This window comes from Urocitellus parryii, chromosome Y (assembly GCF_045843805.1).
Source record: "Urocitellus parryii isolate mUroPar1 chromosome Y, mUroPar1.hap1, whole genome shotgun sequence".
In the NCBI taxonomy this organism is placed as follows: domain Eukaryota; kingdom Metazoa; phylum Chordata; class Mammalia; order Rodentia; family Sciuridae; genus Urocitellus; species Urocitellus parryii.
The window spans coordinates 17,036,680-17,056,612 of NC_135548.1; the positions used below are offsets into that span (position 1 = coordinate 17,036,680).

Here is a 19,933-nt window from a genome sequence, read left to right on the forward strand (position 1 = left end):
ATTCTGTACTATGTTGCTTTGTGCAAATAATAAGTGATACATCACATGACAATAATTTTTTAATATTTAAATAAATATGCACAAATTACTATCTGTAGCACAAAAGTTAGAGATTGGATTTTGATGATAATATTTATGGAGGTTTTTATTCCTTTCCTAATGACATAGATTAGTACTTTGGTTAGAAGAGCAAGAAGAGACAAGCCTATTTAAAAAAAAAAAGGCAGTGGTTCTAATTTGTTAATGAGTTTTTTCGAAGAAATGGACGGGGGCTGGGAGGAATAAGAACCTCTTATTAGATTCAGTAAAATTATTTTTTTTAGGAAGTGCCATTAATAAATGTAAAGTTACCATAATTTTATGTCCATTTCACCAGCAGAACATCTGTCAAATTTGGCAATTAAAAGGAATTGTCAACTGGATATTGATTTTGAAGTTATAGCAAACATTTGCAGGAAGAAATCATTTTATAATGTTGCCACATTAGTATTATTTATAGTAATTATTATATTCACTATCAGAACTTTTCCTTTTGTTTCTTTCTTTTTCCTAGGTCACTTTCCTATGTGTTTTCCATACTAAAACCACAGTGTTAGCACGGGGCGGGGGGAATGCATCTTGTCAGATTTTACAGAAGTGGCAACTAAGGCTCAGAGAGGGTCTAACTTTCCCAAGATCACACAGATAAATACTGGATCTGGGACTAGAATATGATTCCATGGAGGATTCTCTCCTTTATCATTTAGGACTTAGGAGAAAGTGAAGATGGGGGTGAATGCTCAATTTCTTTATAGCTTTCCTGTTGGGGGCTGTCTGCATTAATAGCAGAAGTCTGTTCAGGACTCTTTTGAACAAATCTGTAAAACAAGTACTCATCCCGAAATTCATATTCATTGGTAATATGTTGGATGACTCCCCCTTGCACCAGTCTGTCTCCATATATCACAGCTTCACCACGGTCAGAGGCAAGGCCAACTTCAATTAGCCAGTTCACCTGGTCACAGCCACAGAAGGTCCCAGCAGAAGTCTTTGCACCACACCTGTATGTCAAAGGAATGATTCACCCATATGTTCTGTAAACCTGGTATCAGCACTGCATGGTAGAGGACAAGCAAGGAAAAAATAGAAGGAAACAAGGGAAGACGGCACGATAGTTAAAAGCATGGCAGGAATGAAACTGTTCTGAATATAAAGGAATTGTTAACTTTCCTGACCCCAGAAAGACTCCTGGAGAAAAATAAAATATGCCAATAATGCTTGTGAAAACAGAAACGCTTCAACAACAAAAAATGGACATAGGTAATGTCTGAATATTAAATATATTATAATTTCTTATATTCTTATTTGTGCTAAGTAATTTTAATTGTCTCAGGAACATTACATATTTTTGTAAGCTCTTAAGAAGTGACTATTTTTATTAAACTACTCAAATCAAACTTTATTATCGTGCCCACAAGTAGTGTTTCTTTCCATCAGCAACCAAGACAACCTCACTTTTGTGTTTGTCAGGACTTGCTTCATTAAAAAGCAAGGAAAGAATAAGTGAGATCTGTCTTGCTACAAATCTTAAGATTTTTTAAAATGTGCTTTATAAATCTACTTCTTGATCACTTAAATTTTGTCTTCTTAATGCAAATATGAGGTCCTTCAAATGTGTTCAAATAAACACAAGGAAAAGAGAAATGAAAAAAAAACCCAACCAAACCCAATTACATAAATTCTGTACAAATATGCAATAGACAACAAAAATCTGTCCACAAGCATCAGTCAAGCTGTAAAACCTAAAGTGCTTGACAATGAGAAATAGCGAATGAAGACTGAGATGAAATGAGAAACAGGTGACAAGAATTTAAAAACATTTTATCATAAATAAAATATATGTGTATCATATAAGAATTATAAAAAAGGTTAATAAACGAAAATGTTTCTGAAGTATGTAAAAATCACAGTATGTTTTGTTTTGAGGTGCTGGGGATGTCACCCAGGGCCTTCATGCTTGTTAGGCAAGCACTCCACCGCTGAACTACATCCCCAACCCCAGATTACAATATTTTAACTTAGTAATAAGAACTCTTAACTTAATTCTTTGCAACTGCAAACATCATTTTGACAGAAGCCTGAATGTTACAACCCCTGTCTGAGCCTTCTTCCTGTTTGTTGGCTTTTAATTTATAGTCCTAATGCCTTCTGTCCCAGACACCAATTGAATAGTTTCTTGAAGACTGTGATCAGGCAGCTGTAACAAAAGCCCATGGAGATGTACAGAGTGTCAGATAATGTGATGCTGTACAGGCAGTAGAGCCTGGAAAGGGACAGGGAACAGGCCAGAACACTACCAGCTGGTGCCCATTCAACCATCTGGGACCAAGGCAGCCTGGCAGCCCTGCAAATGGTAAGAGCTACACTTCCCGACAGTTGGCAATCACAACAGGCCTGACAGAGATAACAACAGAGTTTTCTTTTTTTAATTTTGAAAAGCAGTTGAAAAACAAGTTGTTGATGCGGATAATATCTTGAAATAATTGTGCTCAGCCCTTTAAGGGTAGAACATTAGCTTTTCTCCATAGTTTACCATTAGGCTAGGCATATCACAGACATTTTGTCACCTAATTCAAACAATATTGAGAGTCGGATTTTTAAAGAAAAGGAAAACTAAGGCTAGAGAATTGAACCTGCCTATTGTCACACAGCCAAGAAACTTCAATTCCCCTTTCCACCATCTAACCTAGGCTACCTTCTGATTATAATGGCATGTATATTAAATATAGTGGCATAATAGGTGCAAATAAACTCTCCTATATAATTTTCTGTTATACACATGTTACTTTCCTTATGTTTTATTTTTCTTGCATGACAACCAAAAATATTTTCACTACAAATTTGTTTATTCAAAGTTGGTCATTTCCTGCTGCAGTATATTCCATACCTTGAAGATATAATGTCATAGACCAAAGGAAGATTAGGACTTGAGGTGAAATATAAGCAGCAGAATTAATTAAGAGGCAGAAATTTTATTATTATTATTATTTGTGGTACCAGAGATTGAATCTGGGGCACTTTACCCCAGAGCTACATCCTTTTTAAAAAAATTTTGAGACAGGGTCTCACTAAGTTAACATGGCTGGCCTTGAATTTGCGATCCTCCTGCCTCAGCCTCCCAAATTGCTGGGCTTACAGGAGTGTGCCACCACTCCTGCCTTCATTTTGTTTTCTTGGCAATATGAAACAATATAATAATATAACACTAGAAAATGGGAATATAAAACCATTTCTGAATCCAATGTATTTCAAAGCTTTGTGAGAGACACTAATGGCCAACATGAAGTGAATGTTAATATTCTACCACATTCGGGTTTGTTTTAAAGTTCTCACATTTTATGTAGAAATCAGAAGTTATATGATATTTTAAAATAGTAAAATCAAAGTAATATGTCTCTTTCATATGCTACTTCTTAAACTAAAAATTGACCCATAACTATTAGCCTATTAAAATCCAAAAATAGTTAATCTAAAATATAATTATTTGGATCTACAATGGCAATTTGCTTACCTTCTTTCCTTGACGATGTTACGGATACAGAGGTCACGGTGATAATGGATAAATTGTTGACAGGTCATTTTTATTTCCTCAGAAACAAGAGAATCTCTGTTTTCTGCTGTTTCTTTATTGTTCCATAGAAATTCAAGTCTGAAAACCAAAATTTAAGGAGTTTATTTTTTCTTACTGGAGATTGAACCTGGAACTTTGTGAAAACCTAGGCAAATGCTCTACTGCTGAGTGACATCCTCAGTCCCCCCACCCCCCACCATTTTTTGTGGTCCTGGGGATTGAACCCAGGGTCTTGTTACATGCAAGGCAAGCACTCTACCAAACTGAGCTATATCCCTAGCCCCTCAGCCCCTTTTTAAGAAATGTTTTTGTCTTGATACAGATTCTCACTAATATGCCCAGGCTGGCCTCAAACTTGAGGCCTCCCAGGAGCTGGGATTATAGATGTGTATTACCATGCCTGACTAAGGAGGCTATTTTTTTTAAAAAAAATATTCACTTTCTTAAAGTTTTTTTTCTAAAACTTTATTTTACTTTTATTTTTATGTAGTGCTGAGGATTGAACCCAGTGCTTCACATGTGCTAGACAAGTGTTCTACCACTGAGCTACAACCCCAGCCGAAGGAGGCTATTTTTAACGAAAGAAAAGCACGGAGAGAGAATCCCTTCTGCTCTATCAAAATGGCTGTTCCAAAGCCAGTCACCAAATTTCCCATCTCATCTACAACACAACTGATTCTGCATTTAGTTTCCTTCTCACAGAAGGCTGGGTGAGTGACCTAATTATTTTATAAATCCTCTAGACATTTTTGGCTCATTTCAGTTTTTACTAAGAAATATTCCTTATACTGCATTTTTGAAACATAAAGATAACTTAGATATCAAATAGTTTACTCAATCATTTTGAAATTTTGGTATCACAGAGGCAAATACTGGGCTCTGGAGTACAGACTGGTTTTGTTTTGGCCAGCTCACACAATTGAACTGTTGAGTAGTTCACATTATGAAGCTGATAACTAAGTTCAATAACTTTCTTACTACGCTTTTCCTTCATGAAATGATTATGACCCTAACAATGAAATCTTAGTGAATAAGATGATGCTGATGCTGATGCTGAAGGAGAAGAAAGAAAGAATAAAAGATACTGTTTTGGGGCACTATTCATAGAGCAGGTAGGATGAATTCTGTTATCACTTCTAATTTCTACTAATTTTGACTTTAAAAGCAAATGAAGTACAAAGATTTGTCCCTCTGCCTTTTCCTCCCACCTACAAGTTGCAATACTTGTTACTTTTTAAAATTCTTGATCTTAATTCAAAGAAGCCCTTTACTAAGCCAATAAAATAATTTAGAAAGAAAAATTGAGTTTTCTATAAGTTAGTTTGATAGAAGAATCCTGTTGTCAAAGGTGAAAGACAATCAAATATATTCCTTTGGGGGCACCACTTAATACTACCCTTTCTAAAGATATGTTCAAGTTTTATTTAACTTTATGTAGCTAATGGCATAGATCAAAATCAGAGTCCATCAGTTTTTGTTAAAATGCAAATTATATTGCTCCATTTATAATAGTTCTTCCAACATTTTCTCTGCAGTTATTTACAACTATGTGAATCAACAGATAACCCTTGTATGCTGTTTAGTGGTGGTCTAACAGTTTAAAGGTATAAAAATATCAGTATCTTAATATAATGGCTTTGTCATCAAATTTAGGAATATAGAGATTTATTTCAAAACTAAATTTACCTTCTTTTGAAAGGCAGGATGATTAAATGTTTGTCCAATCCAAAGAAAATAAATCCCTAGGGAAGAAAACAAAATTATTTTTTCTGAATGCAGCAATAAAATTGTAAGAGCAGGAATTAAGGAAGTCACCAAATTTAGTGCTTGAGGAGGCAAACCTATAGTGTGATTAGAGCAACATTTCAAATGGAGCATACAAAGCAGGTACTCTAAAGTTCAGTACCTGGAACCAGACATGTTTGCTGCCTCTTCCCAATCATTCTGTTCTAATTATGATGGGTGATAAAAACTAGTGCTGAGCAACCATATTCCTATGACTTCTTACTAAAGAAAAATAAAAATATTTAAGAATTATATGTCTTTGTTTTCTTGTTTTTGAAAAAAAAATCTCCCACTGTGCTTAGGTATTTATTGTTTTTTTGTTGAAACTTCATAAATTACATAATTAACAAGTGCTGCAATATCCAATAATAATAACTGAACAGAATTTATGTGAAGTGGTACTGGCTAGTGGTTAGGGAAAGGGCTTGAAGGAATTGGAGTAATAAGGCAAACTGGCACCAGATATAAGCCCCAGATCAGGAAATTTAGGACTGCCTGGGAGAAAGAGAGCTCAGCTGCCATTTGTGAAGCATACTGAGGTGCAGGTTGGTGGAAGGTGGGATGGAGAAGGCAATATAACATTATATGAAGGGCCCGATTTTCTTTACCCCAAACTATAAGCAGTCAGAAGGGAATATCTTTCTCCTCCTCTCCAAGAGGAAGACTGGATGAGAGTGAGGTTTGTGTGTCTCTCACTCCCTTGAACTACTTGTGTGGGAGCATTCCTGGCACTAATTCAGTTCATGACAAAGCGCAGTGCAATGAAGCTTTCTCAGCCCCAGGACTAGGAGGGCTAAGCTTGAATTGGCTTTCTGAATGCATAATGCCACAGAAGACTGAGATTTTTCAATCTAGTATTTTATAATTCTTGGATACAAAGTCAGATCTTAATATCACAATGTAAGATATAGTTATCAAGTAGATCTTGGGAAGTTCATATTTGTTGTAATAAGCTGACACAAATAACCGAGGTAATTTGTACCTTTAGATATAACCATTTTGTTCCCACAATAATGGCAAAACAAACTGGAAATACTTCAAGAAATTAATGTTAGGAAAAATCTTGCAGGAGCATTTATTGACAAGTCTTAACTAACTCTTGGCAAATTATTTTACATTTAGTAGGCAACATACTGATTTCAAATACAATATTTTTTTCAAACTGATATTCAATCTCTGGATGAGGGATGAGTATTCTCTAATTAAAAAGTAAGGGGCTGAGCTGGGGATGTGGCTTAGTGATAGAGCACTTGACTAGCATATGCAATATCCTGGGTTTGATCCCCAGCACCACCACCCCGACACCCACAGTTAATGAAAAGATCAAATTTTGAAATTTGCACCTAAAAATATTTTCCAATATGTAAAACGTATTGTTAAATATGTATTTTAATAGTGTCATGAACATAGACAATAGTACCTTTTACATCACTTTTTCATGGAATTTTAGTTTTCTATGTTTTAAACTGGGGATGATAACATCTATGTTGCAAGTATTATTGTGATGTTTAAATGAGATAATGAATATAAAATGCTTAGCAATTTTTGGCACACAAATAACTATCAAGGAAAGAAAAGTATTACCCCTGACTAAAGTTTTATTTACACACCACATGATTTTAAAGTAAAGATTTAAGTATCTGTTGTTTAAAATGTAAATGAAATAATATTTGTCCATCTAAGGGGATAAATCCTTTAAAGGAATGTGAATTATTTTTCCCAAAGTGAGTTTTTAAGATTACAAAAAGTTTAAAAAGAACTTAGGACATCTTGTCCCTGCTTAAATTATGATTCTTTATCTCAAAACCAAAGCAAAAAAATTATTTGGTATTGCTGGTTGAAACACTCAATGTACATTCTGATGACTTTAACCAATATAAGAATTCATCTCTACTAGAAGACAGGCAGCAGCTGTCAGCTGTCATGTATACCAGCAGCTGGCAAACGAACTAAACCCTATTGATTTAGAAGAAAACAACAACATCCGCATACCCTTCTCTGCATTCAACTCATCCAGGAAGACAAAAACCCCTCAAAGTTTCAGTAAATAAGTACCTGGCCAAAGTTAAACACAGCACAGAAAAACTGTAACTCAACGTATAGTCTTCCAGGCTCTTGGTTGAATAGCCACCATAAACAACTGGAAAGATTCTATAAAGAAAAAAAAAAGAGTATTTTAAAATGAAGCCTGCTAATCATTTCTCTCCATCCAGAGCACAGTACAATAACTTTTCTACCTAATAATTAGGGGGGGGGGAGAGACTAAAGGGAAAAACACTGAGAGAATACAGAGGCTTTGTCTTTCAAACAAGAGGTTTCAATTACTTCTTCTGACAGATGTCTTTCAAACAGCATCTATTCTGATCAGATTTGAAGCAAGAAGACATGAGTCATAATACAGAGACTTACATAATATACCAGGACTGCCGACTAGCCTAAGACAGGACTGATTTTAAAATTAGTTCTACACAATGAAAATAATTATATCACTAAGCAGGAATTCTTGGAAGCATTTCTTTTTTTTTTTAATTTTTGTCCTTAAACAGCAGATAAAGTGTAGCTGGCTGATATCATACTATGTAACAAGCATTCTGTGTGAAAAGGGCTCGTAGGTTATATGGCCTATCTCCCACCTCTAGGCAGGTTACACTTAAACTACCTTTAAAAAATTATAATAACTAGCTGGGCCCGGTGGTGCATGCCTATAATCCCAGTGGCTCAGGAGGCTGAGACAGGAGATCACAAGTTCAAGACAAGCCTCAGCAACTAAGCTAGACCCTATCTCCAAATAAAATATAAAAGGGTGGAGATGTAGAAATCATATCTGGGTTAAATCCCTCCCCCCAAAATTACAATATTCAATATTGGTGAGAGCACTTTATAAATCTATACTATCTACCCTTTGAAAAACAATTTAGTAGAATACGTCGAAAATCACAGAAATATTTATTCTCTTTGATCCAGGTTTCTCAACTTTGGGAATATATCACTAGAAAATATAATGCATGGAGATGTTTTATATATATATATATTTTAGTTCTCGGTGGACACAACATCTTTGTTTGTATGTGGTGCTGAGGATTGAACCTGGGCCACACGCATGCCAGGCGAGCGCACTACCGCTTGAGCCACATCCCCAGCCCCAGATGTCAGTAATTTGATGGGCATTTTTCCTCTTTTCCCTAATGCATGAAGTAGTTAGGTTGATTTCCATAATTAAATCTTATTCTTTCAAGTTAATTTATATGAGAAATATCTTGTGAGGGATAATGTAGGCATTTGTCCACTTCGGTCAGTCAAGCATGTTAGGGATAACTGGCCCTTGGACACATGATGGAGATATCTATCTGATTTTACCAAATTTACGTTCAGAGCACAGAATGAATAAGTAATTCTAATAGAATAGGCTACTGGAACACTTAGGCAACAGAGTAATATGAATGATTCTCCCCTCGCCACCAAAAAAACTAAAAAAACAAAAAACACTTAAACTAGATTAGAATTTAGATAGCCTAGCCACTCTACTCTTGAAAAGTAGCAACTAAGTTTCAGTCCCAGATGCCTAAATAAAACCTTTGCCAGACATTTAAAGAAACAGGTCCCAAACAAAACCAGAGAAACATTTACAGCAAATAGGCCAATAATGAGAAGTAAACACAGCAAGACATGTCGAGTCAGTTGCTGGTCTCCACTCTGCAGATACTGTTCTTCTTCCTGGGCTAATATGCAGCTCTGGGAGTTACAGCGACTCACACAGTGATCATCTATGAAACAGTAAGCACAACAATTTGTAATCAGAGCTTTTTATTTGAATGCATTTTAAATTTATAATGACTTCCTAAGAGAAACAACAAAAAAGCACATTCAGCTAAGAATCAGTATGTAATTTTCGATGAAATCGGGGGAAAGCTCTGTCATGTTGTTTTAGGAGTTTTAGTTGGAGAGTGTTTTTATCTGAAAAAAAACCACTAGTATGTAATATTTCCCTTTTATTCCATTCACCAATGTTTTCTATCTATATAATTTGTTATATAATTATATATTAATATATGTTTTATAATTATACATAAAATTTTAAAAGGCTAAATTAATAACTCATGTTTCACCTGCATTAAATCTTCATAGTAGTCATGAATACACTATTTTGACTAACTGTGAAATAAATTTACAATTAACTCCTGCCTTTTCTGAGTTTAAAATTTGCCTTACAAAAGGCCTTACAAGGTACCAACTAGGTCTATATGCTATGTTTTGTTCACATATGAGACCAAACTCAAATCACAGAACTGACTCTTTTCTGGCCTAAAACAGGGGTGAGGGATCTTTCAAAAGAAACTTGTTTTTCCACTTCAGCTCCACTTTGTATATGGTACTAAAGAAAAAGGAAAAATTTTTACATAATACATGCCTAGTCTAACATACAATCTTATATGAGTTAAAGATTAAAAAACAATTTTATAGCTCTTACCCTAAAAATAAAAATCTATTTTTTAAGGCCACTTTTTGGGAAAGGACACATACAACCACTAAATGTGGTCTAGCATAATAGTTAATGGTAGGGAGAAAGTTTACAGTCTTGCTAAGTAAAAAGAAAGTAGGTCACCAAACTATCTCTGTAGTATGATTCTATTTTAACAATAACTATTTGTATATATCTGCTCTATTTTGACTCTTGAATGTCCACCAAATACCCAGTATTAAAGGCTGTCCCTAGTCTGAGGCACTGTTGGGAGGTTGTGAAACATTTAGGAGGTAGGTAAGGCACAGTGGAAGAAAAAATATTGGGACTCCAGCCCCTCCTTTCTTTCTCTCTTTGCTTCATGGCTGCCATGAGATGAGCAGCTTCTTTGCCACATGCTCCCACCACGATGTACTGTGCTGCCTTAGGCCCAAAGCACCTGGGTCACTTGACCATGAATTGAAACCTCCTAAACTATGAGCCAAAATAAACCTTTTTTCCTTATTAAGCTGATTACCTCAGAAATTTTGTCACAGTAATAGAAAGCTAACATAATAACTTATGTGTAGAAAATTTGAGTTATATTTATATATGTGTGTATATATATTATGAAAAAAACTGGTTTTAAAATATTATGTACACACATTATTAAAATGCATAAAATAAATCTTATTAGTTTTTCATTTGCCTTTTCCCACATTGTTGCCACATAGCAATCTAAATGTAATATTTATTTTGCCTTTGTGCAACAGCAGGGAATGGGGGACGAATTATATTGTAAAGCTCTAGAAATTCTCATTTGTCTATGGTTTAATTTCCTTTAGGCTTTTTTTTAAATTTCAGGCTTAGGAATGATACTAAATTACATGGTTAGATGATGTCCATATATGATGGCTTTCTTTTAATATGATTTTTACAAAACATGATCAGAAAATTTTGAAAGTCCCTATAGTATAAAAGTTTTCATGAATCAGTATTAGTAATGAAGAAAATGATAGTTAAAGAAAGACTAAGGATAATTTGAGAAGCAGAAAATGACTTTACTATGATATTGGGTAGAGAGAAAAAAAATTAAGAAAGCAAACCTTGGGACATAAAGAAACACTACTTTACAAAAGAAGCACATAAATAAAAACTAAGACAATTTAACTGAATTCGAGATTGGATGTCCTATTAGAAAATTTAATGAAGGCTGATAATCTGATATTTCTTTCTATGGAAACCGAAGTTCTGCTACTATTTAAGATTCATTCCTAGCCAACAGATAGCAGACAAATATAAATGCCACCTGAATAACAACTGTTGCCAGTATTACATTTAATGAACATTTACCACGTATACCATACACAATGCTAAGTGATTTGCACCCATAATTTCTTATAATCCTCCCAACATTTATTATATAAAGACATATGCCATGGGCTGGGGTTGTAGCTCAGTGGTAGAGTGCTCGCCTTGCATGTGGAAGACACTGGGTTCGATCCTCAGCACCACATTAAAAATAAAAATAAAGGTACTGGGTCCATCTATAACTAAAAAAACTTTTAAAAATGCCTTTTGCAACAATGTAATTGACAGATTCTCCATCACAAAGAGCAAAATCAACTGAAAGTGCACTGCAATTCCAATTCTATATAAATATGTTCAGTTTTAAATAATTTAAAATTCAGAAAAAAGTGATTTAGTCTCTTAGTTTACATGCCAAAAGTTTATTACTTTTAAAGTTGTTTTTCTTATTTTTAAAAGAAGTTATATTTAAAGCACAATATAATTAAGCACTAATTAATTAGTCCTGGTCATAAGGGTTAGTGATAGGGGAAAGTCTCAGCTTCTAAAATAAGAAAAAAAGCCAAAATAATAATAGCTTTTAGGGCAAATTTCTTGGGTTTATCTCTTGAGTTAAATTTATTGGAAAGTGTGTGTGCATGTGTGTGTGTGTGTGCGTGTGTGCGTGCATGCATACACGCGTGTGATACTATAAGAACTTTATCTTTTTAAAATAAATGTTTTCTCTGCACGATTATTATTCTATTCACATCTTTTTCCTATTTTATTTGAGAATCTGTTCTCAAATAGTGTTCTGTAGTATTACAGCTGCTGAAGAAATACTATGTAGAGGTTTCATGACACAGAAGGACAAGGGCTCTTCTGTTCCTTATGCCCTTCCTCATATCCCAGGGCACTTACTTTTCTCAAATGAAGGAATCACAGGCCCACTGGTGCTTGTGTTTGCTGCTGGCTCTATTGATGGGTAGCATAATTCACCATTTCCCATGGAGCAAGAGCAGCAACCTATATATAGAAAAATAATGTGAGAGTAGAGCCCAACCACAACAGAAATGGACAAGTTCAAGAAATTCCAAACAAAACCAAACCACCCAAAACCTACTCATGCTGCCTCCATGGAAATATTTTCACATGACAATTATCAAAATTATTCAAATGTGCTGTAAAATATTAACATTTTAAAAAGTGTAGGATGAATGATCATCATCTTTATATATTGTCTTCTTATATGAGAGAAGAAAAAATTTATTCATTGCTGTTTTAATTCTACTGTATTTTGGGAACTAAAAATTCACTTTCCTAAAACACAGCTTTTATTTCATCACTTTTCAAAAATACATACTAGCGTTCTATTGGTAACTGTGGAAAATTCAAACTCAGTCTAAATGGATAGCTGCCTATGACTTGGCCTCTTTTCCTAGCCAGCTACCCATCCTAAGCAACAAAAAGCATTTCCTTCTTTCAGGAAAATTCTTCACACCCTCCACAAGTCCCATCAAGACCTAGGCTGACTCAAAAGACCTAAATATGGCATACTACAGGGACACAGCCACATCAATAATTATAGCAGCACAATTCACAATAGCTAGACTGTGGAGTCAACCTAGATGCCCTTCAATGGATGAATGATAGAAAAAATGTGGCATTTATACACGATGGAATATTACTCGGCACTAAAAAATAACAAGATCATGGCATTTGCAGGAAATAGATGGCAATTAGAGCAGATCATGCTAAGTGAAGTTAGTCAATCCCAAAAAACAAATGCTGAATGTCTTCTCTGATATAAGGGAGGTGACTCAAAATGGGGTAGGGAGGAAGAGCATGAGAAGAAAATTACCTCTAGTTAGGGAAGAGAGGTGGAAGGGAAAGGTAGGGAGAAAGGGAATTGCATATTCATTATACAGAATACAGGTATGACGATGTGAGGGAAAAAAAAAGAATTGTGTCACATTAGATTGGGTAGAGAGAAGGGAGGGGAGGGGAGGGGAAGGGGGGAATGAAAGGACAGCAGAATAAAATAGACATTATTATTGCTGTGAGTATATAAGTGACTGCATGACCAATGTAATTCTACAACCTGTACACTTAGAAAAATGAAATTATATCCCATCTGATTCAATTGTATATGTCAAGATCATTGTACTGTCATGTGTAACTAACTAAAACAAACAAACAAACAAACAATAAAAGACCTAGGCTGATCAAATCTTCTCCTGCTTTCTAAGTTAGGCTTGAAATCACTTCTTTCAAGAATCTGTCTCCTATTAGTTTAGATGATGCAGTAAAAACAATGATATATGTTTTTCTTTCAAATATATACTGCTGAAAATCTCTTGCAGGTTTATAGGCAGGTTGGCTTATAGAAGTCACACTGAGATATCTGTTATAGAGCTGTAATTTTTTCTTCCACATAGTCATAGAACTGTACACTGTGCTCTTTATTTTATTTATTTATTTATTTTTTTATTGGTTGTTCACAACATTACAAAGCTCTTGACATATCATATTTCATACATTATATTGAAGTGGGTTATGAACTCCCAATTTTACCCCAAATGCAGATTGCAGAATCACGTCGGTTACACATCCACAATTTTACATAATGCCCAATTAATAATTGTTGTATCCACTGTGCTCTTTAAAACCTTTCACACTTACATAGACATGGTGCTCCTTGACATGAATTATAATTGAATAATAACTTTAATAATAAACTATTAAAATTTAATATGCTAGAAAAATGAATAATTCCCAAGAATAACCTTTCATTGACAACATGCTTAATTTCTTCAATGATGTTCTTAAAAGTATTTAAAAGTAACAAAACTGCAGTCAAAAATGGCCTTGCTAAATTTAAGATATTGATGCTATCTCAAGGTTAAAATAGAACCAAAGGATAATAGAAAAGAAAATACATTATCTAGTCCATACTTCTTCAGAAACTTGAAGGTTTCAATCATCTAATTTTCTTTTCAGTGTTAGGGATTGAACTACATCCACAAAACATTTTTTATTTTGAGACAGGGTTTTGGTAAGTTGCTGAGGCTGGCCTTGAACTTGCAATCCTCCTGCTACATCCTGAGTAGCTGGGATTGCACCACCACATCCAGCCAGTCTATCAGATAGACAAATCACTTATAGTCTAGTCTAGTGGGCTATATAAACAACTTAAAAAGCAATTATAAAATAGTGAAATAAGAGGGAAGTATAAACATCACAGAAGGTTTCTTAGATAAGGTATAGCTATCATCTTGCTCTCCATTTATTTATACTATAGGTTCACGTTATTTTCTTGCTGGAGATGATAATAATGGATTTAAAGAAAAGCTATTATACAGTTCATCTGCTATTTTTAAATAATAGGTAAAGATGCAGCAGCAAAAGTCTCTGGGCCTAAAACTCTTAGTTCAGCAATTCCCACAGATGTCTGGCCTTTGGTAGCCAGTTTTAAAACACTTGTGGAAAAGAAAGACACAGCCAGCTGTAGGTGGGATGGTCTTCAAGCTCTGTCAGAAAACAATCAATATATGGGTTTGTAGGATACCTGAAAGATTCTTCAAGAAAGTAAAGTAGGAAAGGAAGTTGTGCATGATCAGAACAGTACTCTAGGCCCATGGAAGTCAGCTTTTAAATATTCAATCCTTGAACTTCAGCTTTCAAAAGGAAAGTGGTCAAGAAACTTGAATGAAATTCTGATATAATCATGAATTACCTAAGAAAGAAATTAGTGAGCTTGGGTTTAAAGGCCATGAAGTATAAAAGAATAATAGAAAAGAATATAATAGAAAAGACATATAATATATATAAAATATATATTATATATTTAAAAGGAGGTATAATATAATATAATATAATAGAAAAGAGGTGTAATAAAATGAATGCCATTTTGGGGAAAAGCATGGAAAGCTCAGTAGTGGAGAGAGGGGAAAGCTGAAGAGGAGAGGGGGCAGAACTGGGCCAGAGCAGGGCATGTCTGGATTGTGGAAGATCTTGAGCACCATGTTCAGGAGTGTGAACCTTGTCCAACTGCAGGGTCCTCCTAGACCTGCATCAGGAGTCTATGTGACCAGAGCTCTGTGAGGAAGGTTTTGCCAATTCATATAAAACAGATTGGAGCAGGGAGTGATGGGAGACAGGCAGCCCAGTTTGGAAGGAATTACAAGAATCTAGCAGAGAGACTGGAGGCCACAGTGGGGAATAAAGGTCAGGTGTAGATGAAGGACCCTGCGGAGGGAGAACTGCCTGTTCTGAAAGGCTAAAATACTTGAGAAGGAAAGAGAAGATGTGCCTGGAAGGCCTGAAGGATGATCACACATTCACTAAAACCAAATTTCTGGAAGTTATACTCAGGTCCTCCATTAGCTCTCACCAGTCCAGTTGATTGCAAGTCCATCAGTACAGCTTCTGAGTCTGACCTATCCGGTCCATCCCACACCTACCACCCTCTGCCCTGTATCTGGCCTAGCCTATTGCAAAAACTACTAATAGGACCCTTTACATGTAGGACAAAACCTTCATATTTTCCGATGACACAGAATGCCCTCTGTATCTGCTTACTTTTCCAACTTTTTTTGATCTCTTCCCCATATGTACCCTGAGTTCAAGCTTTACTGAATTTCTTACAGTTATCTAAGAAGAAAAATTGTTATCTCATATTTCATTACCTTTGCAGAAGTTGTGGAACATTATGAATTGTGATAAATAAACCATAAAATAACTCTGGGGAGTAGAGCCAAGGGCAAGGGAGGGGAAGAGTTTAGCTTCTCTTTTAATTGTCTTTGAATTCCTTTTTAATTGTATTTGAATTATAATTGTAATTGTATTTGAATTCCTTACTGTATGAATGTCTTTTTTTTTTTTTTTGTACTGGGGATTTAACTAGGGACAATTTATCACTGATCTATATCCTAGCCATTTTTATTTTGAGACAGGGTCTCACTAAGTTGTTTAGGGGCTCTCTAGTTTGCTGAGGCTAGTCTTGAACCTTGATGTCTTCCTTTTATAATGAAATGTTATAATAAGCGGGGTGCAATGGTGCATACCTGAAATCTCAGGGACTCTGAAGGTGAGGCAGGAGGATTGCGAGTTTGAGGCTAGCTTCAGCAAATTGGTGAGACTCTGACTCAAAATAAAAAGTAAAAAGGACTGGTGATATAGTTCAGTGGTAAAGCCCTCCTGGGTTCAATACCTAGTACCAAAAATAACAATAACAGTAATAATCATAATAAAAAATGTTATCAGTACCTAGTCCTATACCTCCAGAGTCTTGGGGTCCCTATACCTGCATGTGGGTGCCCTTGGGATTATTGGCATTCAGGGATGTAGCCACAGTGTTTTCCAACAGGAGAAATGCAAGTGCCTGAACCCCGCTCAGAGGGTTTTGTACAGGGGTGCGATATTGGAGAACTATAGGAAACTGTTTTTCCTGGATAAGGATGTCTTGTCTTCAGAAAACAGGATCTGCCCTGTATCTTTGTGTTTTTTCTTGTGTGCCTCTTGGGAGGCTCTTCATCAAGCCATATTAATTCAAAATGCAAAAGTTTCATATTATTGGATATTTTGATAATTTTGTTGAGTTACTCTCTTTGTTTCAATACAATTGAGTTGATTTGCCATAGTTTGTCATATAAAATATCTGGAGTACACTTAAAATTCTGTAAAAAAATTAATAAATGTTATAATAATAGCTATTACTTACTCATACTTACTATGTGCTGGACTTTATACATGTTCACTCATTTTATACAGTAACATTCTTTTTCTTTCTTTTTTTTTTTTTTTTGATATTGGGGATTGAACGCAGAGGCATTTAACCACTGTGCCACTTCCCTAGCCCTTTTTTACATTTTATTTAGACACAGGGTCTCACTGAGTTGCTTAGGGCCTTCCTAAGTTGCTGAGGCCAGCTTTGAACTCGGGATCCTCCTGCCTCAGACTCCCAAGCCGCTAGGATTATAGGTTGCCACTGTACCTGGCTCCAATCACATTCTTACAGGTAGGTGTTACTAGATAAAGAAAGTGAAACACTGGGAAATTGCCCAAGATCAGACAGTAGTAAATCATGAAGTCAGGCTTTGAACATAGGCAATATGGCTCCAGGGTAAGTTTTTAATCACTCTTTTATTTACTTCCAGTTTGGAACTGGTGAGGAAGGAAGAAAGGAAATATAAAATGGCGAGATTTGTGGGCAGCATTTTAAATGCAACATTCCTAGCACTAACACAGTTCATGACAAAGTGCTATGCAATGAAACTTTCTCATTTCTTCCTTTTGAAGATGAATAAATTATCTTCTATCTCTGTTGTCACTCTTTCTTCTTATACTTTACTCATCTTTCTACTCCACAAGCTATCTAAACAAAATATTGTAAACCATCATTTATTCTTCTGAACACAATGTCCGTTATCTGTGAACTTTCCACATGCATCAGTGCATCCAAAATGCATACACTATTGTTGACTTCCCTTCATGAATTGAAACAAATCCTGTAACAATTGTTGACTCTTACTAACACATATACTAGTTAGGATCATATTTTTACTTATACCAAGAATGGGCAAACATCTTCCATAAAGGGTTAGATAATATTTTAGGCTTTACAAGCCAGTCTCTGATGCAATGACTCAGCTCTGCTATTACAGCATGAAAGCAGCCATTGACAATGCGTAAATCAATAATCATGGCTGTTTTAATAAAATTACAGACATGAAATTTAGGTTTCATATAATTTCCAGTAGTCACAAAATATTTATTAATTTTTCTTCAACCTTTTAAAAGTGTAAAAATCATTTTTATATGGTGGGTGTGATTTGGTCTGGGCTCTAGTTTGCAGATGCCTAATTTCTACTATCAACCCAGCCTCTTAGTAGGCCTCCTTTAGCTCACTTTGTTGATAAAATGTTGTTAAATTAACATATATATGTGTGTAGATTTCTAGGAAGAATATTCCTTTCCATTGTGACTTTTTTCTAAACTTTCTAAGCTCTCAGGTCTCAGGAAGTCCTACATTTTTAACAAAAGATTGTTCTCACAAACATACTTTCAGAAATAATTTGTAAACTCTTCCGATTATTGACTGTGATTCAGGTTCTTAATTTGGCAATACCTATGATTTTCAGAATAGTTCAGGGATCCTCTCTTAAGCAAAATAATTAGGATGTATGCTATAAAGGCACGTAACATACTTGTTTCTGGTACTGAACTTGTAAAAAGTTCTGGTTCATTTGTTGGTGCTGGACTCTCATCAAAAGCAGTGTTTCCAGGCTCCACTGCTTTGTGGCTCTGAGACTGACTGAAACCTTCATAGTGTCCTGCTTGGGTGGTGTGGTTCATGCACATGAGTGATATACCAGCTATTAGAATGCTGCAGAACAGGGTGACTGCTGTGGTGATCATCTGACGATGTTAAAAAAAAAAAAAAGACATTAGGCCACTTTTATAATCCCATCTGATAATCTTAGCAGAATGCATTAAGAGCATTTTTTGATGGAAAATACATCTGCACAGTTGTAAATACTCTAGAACAGTGGTTCTTAAGAATGGGTAACAGCATATAAGGAATGTACTTGAAGAGAAATCAGAGTCTGTTTATAATCATGTAAGTATTCTAGATGCTTTGTTGTACAGCAGCTGATTAACATAGCCACTGGTTTCTTTTACAAGTAATTGGAATAATTTGTTATAACTTTAATTTTGAATTTTTGCTTATGTAGTTCAAGTATACTTCAGTTGAGAAATTTTATGATAATGATAGTAAAAATGAATAAGTACAGCTAATACTTATGAGCAGTAACTATATGCCAGCACTAGTCAAAGTTCTTTACATGTATATCTTATTTATTCTCATAAAAACTCAAATTCAAAATTACAGAACAGGAAAAAAAAAGGATAACAAATGAAAATCTTCAGGGAGGTTTTTAAAAACACATTCTTGGGGCCTTCCTGAAGAATTCAGCAGGCTCATAAGCCTCCTATTCTATAGCTGTTCAAGTACACTTTTTCCCAGACACATTGTTTTCTGAAATTTATATTTTTGATAGGATTAAGAATCAAGAGTTTGACATTTACTATAACTACTAGCTTGTTAAATGGCTTTAAATTAATCACTCTTTTCTCCAGTAAAGAAAACATAATTCATAAGAGTTTTTAAGAAGAATCAATTAAGCTCAAGCATTCTTCAGCTAAATACAGACTTAGCATGCAAAACATTCATCATATTTGAGGTGTGACAAGGTGATATAGGATCACCAGTATAAACTGCAATAAATTAGAATAGATTTTTAAAGTTAATTTCAATGTAAGTATAATTAGGTACATTAACAAGCTAAAATGAGATGTTCTCAAGAACAGAACTGCTAATAAACTCTTCCCACCTGCTCTTTTCCATAAAAGAAGGCTGAGTCAATGCTATCTCCATTGTGTTTTCCAGTTATCAAAAGAACACCAACAAGGAGAGCAGGAATTCTATAATAACAAGGGTAATTGAGAGAGAAAGAGAGAATGAATAATAACTGTGCATATGGAAACATGTAAGCAAACAAAAAACTACCAACTTACCCCCAGCCAGATATTATGATGATTCCGACAGGAATTTGTACACTTTCTTGTTTTTTCAAAAGAAACAAAGAAATTGCTAGAAGGCCTAAGAACAAGAAATAAAGATAGAAAGAGAGATCATTATTCTTGATGTTTCCCTAATTTAAAAATTATTTGAGGGCTGGGGATGTGGCTCAGTGACAGAACACTTGCACATGTGAGGTACCAGGTTCAATCCTCAGCACCACATAAAA

At 35.0% G+C, this 19,933-nt stretch overlaps 1 protein-coding gene across 1 annotated transcript in view; it reads right to left on the reverse strand.

Moving 5' to 3' along the window:
- Nucleotides 1-528: 528 nt before the first annotated feature.
- Nucleotides 529-19,933, reverse strand: part of LOC144250931 (lysosomal cholesterol signaling protein-like) — a 47,695-nt gene continuing 28,290 nt past the window's right edge. Inside the window, exons 8-16 of the mRNA XM_077794098.1 lie at nucleotides 19,701-19,785; nucleotides 19,517-19,607; nucleotides 18,329-18,539; nucleotides 12,042-12,146; nucleotides 9,023-9,159; nucleotides 7,451-7,546; nucleotides 5,297-5,352; nucleotides 3,551-3,688; nucleotides 529-1,040 (exon numbers count right to left, since the gene is read on the reverse strand). Coding sequence (XP_077650224.1) covers nucleotides 743-1,040; nucleotides 3,551-3,688; nucleotides 5,297-5,352; nucleotides 7,451-7,546; nucleotides 9,023-9,159; nucleotides 12,042-12,146; nucleotides 18,329-18,539; nucleotides 19,517-19,607; nucleotides 19,701-19,785 — 1,217 coding nt within the window. The 3' untranslated portion in view covers nucleotides 529-742. The remainder of the gene's footprint in view (nucleotides 1,041-3,550; nucleotides 3,689-5,296; nucleotides 5,353-7,450; nucleotides 7,547-9,022; nucleotides 9,160-12,041; nucleotides 12,147-18,328; nucleotides 18,540-19,516; nucleotides 19,608-19,700; nucleotides 19,786-19,933) is intronic.